This window comes from Protomyces lactucae-debilis (genome assembly GCF_002105105.1).
Source record: "Protomyces lactucae-debilis strain 12-1054 chromosome Unknown BCR37scaffold_18, whole genome shotgun sequence".
NCBI lineage: Eukaryota > Fungi > Ascomycota > Taphrinomycetes > Taphrinales > Protomycetaceae > Protomyces > Protomyces lactucae-debilis.
The window spans coordinates 325,101-331,100 of NW_024468010.1; the positions used below are offsets into that span (position 1 = coordinate 325,101).

At 50.8% G+C, this 6,000-nt stretch overlaps 2 protein-coding genes across 2 annotated transcripts; both read right to left on the reverse strand.

Moving 5' to 3' along the window:
• Positions 1–1,895: 1,895 nt before the first annotated feature.
• BCR37DRAFT_405527 (uncharacterized protein) lies at positions 1,896–2,639 on the reverse strand (the record flags this gene model as incomplete). Its single annotated transcript, XM_040872090.1, has 1 exon — positions 1,896–2,639. The coding sequence occupies one exon, from the start codon at positions 2,637–2,639 to the stop codon at positions 1,896–1,898; it is 744 nt and encodes a 247-aa protein (XP_040723370.1).
• Positions 2,640–2,780: 141 nt separating this feature from the next.
• BCR37DRAFT_382546 (uncharacterized protein) lies at positions 2,781–3,634 on the reverse strand (the record flags this gene model as incomplete). Its single annotated transcript, XM_040869894.1, is given in 3 exon segments — positions 2,781–3,415; positions 3,467–3,470; positions 3,490–3,634. A coding segment is annotated over 1 exon segment (443 nt), but the record flags the coding sequence as incomplete, so codon positions are not given.
• Between the last annotated feature and the right edge of the window lie 2,366 nt (positions 3,635–6,000).

Below are 6,000 nucleotides of genomic sequence, written 5' to 3' on the forward strand. Positions count from 1 at the left end.
ATTGATGTCTCGTCGATCCAGGAAAAAGTGATCACGCACTGGATTCATACTCCTTCAGGGGTTTGAGTCAAACAATTTTGCATAGTCGGTTTGCGAATCGTGCAATCGAGAGAAGCGAGTCGACACGCCATGAAGACCTAGGATACGCGTTCATACAACACGTGATTTTTACCCCTTTGAGTCTGCGCGTTGAGTCATCGGCAAGATCTTCAACATTGCCATTCTAGTTGTTGTGTGGCTTGCCGCACTGCGATGTGAGCTGTACATTGTATTCCGATATCGGTTGATCAAAGTTGATTTTACAAGCAGAGTGCTCAGATCTTTGCAGACCTTACATGCAATTTCGCTGGTACGGTCAAAGTGATTGATAATCTACGCACCGGGCCGACTTCCGGTGACAGGCATGATATCGGCGCGCATTTCAGAGTTAAGCTTCTCGCAATGACCCCGAAGAGACGTCACGGGTAACCAAAAGATTCTTTCAAGTTTGAGGTTTTTGATGTTCTTTTCTCAGGATATCGATTAAAACTATGGCTGAGGCTTTTGACATGCCTGGTCACTGTATGTTTCCAAAGTAGATTTGAGGCGCACATATTGCGCTTGGCCAGCGGAGTACAGCTGTAAAAGGGCGTGCTCTTTTACCGGAGACATACAGACGCTTCCTCGATTGACGTCAGGATCCGAGTCGCGTCATCGTGGGTTCTCCTAGAGCAGAGGTGTCCAACAACCTGGACTGTGAACTAACAGCACAATCTCATGCGCTGATAGACTGCCGAGCGTCTCTCTCACACAAGATTGCACTACACGGTAAGCAATATCCTGGAGACTACGATCTTTTTTACATTCCCGATCTTGAGCTGGAAGTGAAGGCACTACTGATCGAGCAGCGCGATTTTGGAAGCAATTAGCATAAGATCAGCTACATGGAGGTGCTATGATTATTGATGAAGGTGTGCTTGTTTGGCGATAAGCTTTCAGCTCCTTTGGCACCAGAAGTAAGCACCAGGCGCGCTCATGTGCAAGTCTAGGTAGCTTTTGGGCAAGGGCGTTGAAAAGTGTCCCTGAACTGAACGTACATTGCGCTCACCACGACACCACCATGACACCTTCTTCATTGCCTACACTCGTTCTTGTCCTGCACGACCACCAGCACGACCGCCGATACCTACACTCGTTACACCAGCATGGATCCCTGGTTTGACTGCACCTTTACGATATACAGTAAGCTGCCTCAGCAGCAGGAGGTTTGCTTGACAACCACGGCGCGCCTGCCAGGTCAGCTTGCAGACTCAACAAATCTGATGGCCAACTCACGATAGGCATCTCGAAGCTGCACGTCGCGTATTTGGCCGAAACCAATGACGAATGTGATGTCTGGAGCAGCCCGCTAGCTACCATTTCCAATCACAGCCATCTACACGCATTGCGCGTCAGGTGCTGCGGCGTAGCAAAAACTGGCCACGAGCTCCCTTGGTTCGAGATGCAGCGGGAGAGTCAACATCGGAATGTCAAGAACTCGCAGACCGCATCAGTAGATGTCACTTTTCCGCCAAAGCTTTTAGTGTCTGCAAACCACGAGGTTTCACACGACCGATCGGCGCAAAAACCGTCCACCGCAGGTCATCTCACAAGGGGCGGTGCGAGGCAGTGATGCTTGTGCCGCTCAGCAAGCACCACCGGCATGAACTGACCACCGAAAACATGCTCTTCGAAGTCGCTTTACGTCGGCAACCTGCCATCAGGCTCTCGAAGATGCTTTTTGCGATACACATTATCTTCAACGCAGATGACCAGTTTATGAGTTGCAAGCTATGGTCCATTTTATTATTATTAATGATGATACATGCGGTGAAGGATGCAGGCAAGCTTCACCGTACCATGATTGTCGAGGGGTATCAAGTTGGGAATCGAGTCCACGTTATCTTCTTTGAGGTCCAAATGGCAAGCCTTCGCGCTCGCATGAAACATTCGCCATGTACCATCATTATGAGGGTCTGTTGGACCATCGCTTGTAGCTCATGAAATTGGTCTTCAGCGTTGAAGATGATGTGTATGGCGAGAACCATCTTCGAGAGCATAATGGCAGGTTCTCGCATAATGGCACGTTCCCGACCTAGAGCGACTTGGGAGAGCATGTTCTTGGCAAGTACTTCATGTCGGTGGTGCTTGCTGAGCGGCACAACAATGACTGCCTCGCAACGCCCCTTATGAGAAGACCTGCGGTGAATGGTCTCTGCGCCGATATTGTCGTGTGAGACTTTGTGGTTGAAAGACAATGAAAGCTTTGGTGGAAATGTGACATCCACTGTTGCGGTCTGCGAGTTCTTCACATTCCGATGTCGAGTCTCCTGCTGCATCTCGAACCAGGGGAGCTCGTTGCCGGCTCTTGCTACGCCGTGATACCTGACGCGCAATGCGTGCAGATGGCTGTGACTTGGTGCAAGAGCTAGAGCGCTCGTCCAGACATCCCATTCGTCGTCGTAGTCGGTGACACACGCGGCATGCAGCTTGGTAATGCCTAAGTTGAGTTGGCCATCGGTTTGTTTGAGGTCTGCGAGCAGACCTGCTGTTGCTGAGGCAGCTCGCAGAATACCGTAAAGGTGCAATCGAACCAGGGATCGTGCTGGTGTGGCGGACATTTACGGATTCTTGAGTTTACCAGTCCTCTGCTAAACTAAGGGCAGCGCATGTGAAGCGGTAGCGAATGCATGGGGACTACCTGATGTACAGAGCTTGTACTGCTAAGACATGAACGTATTAAAGGGTGTTGTTACTGTTGTTATTGCTACGGTAATGCTGTGCTGGCACTTTGTAGAGCACGCATTGGCGGTGTCGCACGCTCAGAATTCCCAGCGCACAACACTTCCACTGGTTCTGTATCCTCTCTGTGCGAGACTTACAAGCAGAGCGTTCCGGACGACGACGAAGACAAGATATGAAGACGTGCTGGATGCAGCATTGCTTTGACTCAACATTGAAATAGGCGATGCCGAGACATGACGCTGGAGTGCAGGTGAGATGACAATGTCGTTGCGGAGGGTTAGCAATTATGCGTGCAAGCGTGTAGAGTATCGCAGAAAAAACCGTTGCGGAGAAATGGGGATGATGCATAAGAGGGCGTAGCGTAGCGTATGGCTCTGGTTTGGCGGTGCGAAGATATTGAGAAATAATCGTCCATTCCAGATCAAGCAATAGAGTTGGTCGCATGTAGCTGGCATAACGTCGCTGGAGGCAAAGCGCTTTGAGACATTGCTGGAGGAATCGAGGCGTTGCTGGATAAAACGAAAAATACTGAGGCAATTGCTTGGGGAGAAGAAGGGATGTAAGCCACGGTTTACAAGGACACGCGGTTCCATGATAATGAGTGCAGAAGTTGCGAGAGAATGCGTTGCGTATGCTTTGATGATCCATACTGCGACCAGTGCGAGAAGGAAGTGCCTTGCGAGCCAATACGACGGTCGCAATCAATGAGCGAGCAGGAAAAGGGGTCGATGACATTGCGTATGCTTTGATGGTCCATACTGCGACCAGTGCGAGAAGGAAGTGTCTTGCGAGCCAATACAACGGCCGCAATCAATGAGCGAGCAGGAAATGGGGACAGTGACGGTGTGTATGCTTTAATGGTCCATACTGCGACCAGCGGTTGACGTTGCGTATGCTTTGATGGTCCGTACTGCGACCTTATACGTAATACATATACGTGACTAACGGAGGCGTTGACATTGACGGTGTGTATGCTTTGGTGGTCCATACTGCGACCCTACACGTAATAAATATACGTGACTAACGGAGGTGTTGACGTTGACGGTGTGTATGCTTTGCAGGTCCATACTGTGACCTTACACGTAGTTGATATACGTGACTAACAGAGGCGTTGACGTGGAGACGTTGACGTTGACGGTGTTTTTGCTGTGATGGTCCATACTGCGACCAGTGCGAGAAGGAAGTGCCTTGGGAGCCAATACAACGGCCGCTTCAATGAGCGAGCAGGAAATGGGGACAGTGACGGTGTGTATGCTTCAATACTCCATACGGCGACCAGCGGTCGAGGTTGCGTATGCTTTAAGGGTCCATACTGCGACCAGCAGTTGAAGTTGCGTATGCTTTAATGGTCCATACTGCGACCAGTGCGTAAATGGAGGGCGATGCGAGCCTCAACAGCGGCTGACAATACTTGGCGCGAAGGAAATAGGTGCTAGATATAAAATGAGCTTCGAGATTCTGCGGGATTCGAAGTTGGCTCCAGGAGGTGTCTCCTGATGAGCACTGACTCCTGGATGAGGCCTTGGATTCGGGGTTTAAAGAGCTGCAGCGGTGTCCTCTAGGGACTAGTCACTTTTGGCTCAACGGGAATGCGATGCGAACCCCGAATAGGTCTGACAGGTTTTGAGCCTTGCGCTGGCCTTGCGTAGTGATGGCAGAACACGAACTTATGGGAAAGGCTTCGAAGCACAGTATCACAGCACAAGGAGGTTGCAGGATAGCTGTTGCGGGAATTCGAAGCTGGGTGAAGTGTTAGATATAAAATGAGCTTCGAGATTCTGCGGGATTCGAAGTTGGTCTAGGAGGTGTCTCCTGATGAGCACTGACTCCTGGATGAGGCCTTGGATTCGGAGTTTAAAGAGCTGCAGCGGTGTCCTCTAGGGAGTAGTCACTTTTGGCTCAACGGGAATGCGATGCGAACCCCGAATAGGTCTGACAATAGGGACACTATGTGTGCCGAAGCGATCATTTGGATTTACATGTGCGCTTTCTTGAGTTTACTAGTCCTCTGCTAGACTAAAGGCAGCGCAGCCGCTCTACTTATGTCTGTTGTGCGCAGGCAACTCTAGAGCGTGAGAGTTGTGCCGATGAGTTGACAACGCAGGCCTTAAAAGGCCAGCACACCCCATAGTTGAAGTACTATCGCAATCAGTTAGCTGCAATCCGCTTACCGTCAATCAGGCTATGAGCCTTGAATAACCCGATCACGCAAACGTCAAAGCCAACGCAAACGCAAACGCAAACGTCAAAGCAAACGCAAACGCAAACGCCAACGTCAACGCCAACGCCAACCAAGTGAATCAATGCCTCCCAAGACACGCCCAGAAGGCGTCGATGCCACCGAAGGCTCCGTACCAGCAGCCGGAGATGCCGATCCCCAGGCCGCTGCCCGCAAGCAGAAGCGCAGTGAGGACCTCATGCGATATGTCCCGCAAATGGTCTTCGATGGGAAACAGGAGTCGTGGGCAAACTTCAAAGCTGTATTTCAGATCACCGTGGAAGCCTACGCCCTGGACGACTACGTCTTCACCGACATCGACGTCGATGACCGTGCCTATGATCGAGTCTTTGCAGGCGATGCCAAGAGGCTGCTCATCAAACACCTCGATGCCAACGTCATGATGAGGGTCAACTTGGCAGAGTCGGCTGCCAAGATCTGGACCGGTCTTGTCAAGTCCAATGAGGGCAGCAAGGAGTTGCTACTAGCACGCCGCCAGGAGGAACTGTATGCCTACAAGTGCAAGGCTGGCACCTCCATGCAAGAGCACATTGATCGCGTGCTTACTCTGATCGCCAGAGTGGCGGACTGCGGGCGCAACGTGACGGACTTTGAGAAGCGGAGCGCTTTGCTCAACAGTCTGCCAAACGATTGGGAAGTGTTCCGCCAAGGGTACGTTGCAAACGGCAATGCCGACATCGACCTCCTCACCAATAGCTTGATGGGTGAGGCGGAGCGTCGCAAGAGCTTGGCAGGCACACAGGCGCACGCGATGTACACAACGCCGCGAATGGAGACCAGCTTCAGGCCTACCAGCTGGAGGCCAGGTATGAGAAAGAACTTCTCGGAATATAAGTGCTACAACTGTCAGCAGATGGGCCACATCATGGGTTAGGGTTAGGGTTAGGGTTAGGGTTAGGGTTAGGGTTAGGGTTAGGGTTAGGGTTTAGGGTTAGGGTTATCTTCTCTTTTTTTTTTTTTTTTTTTTTTTTTTTTTTTTTTTTTTTTTTTTTTTTTTT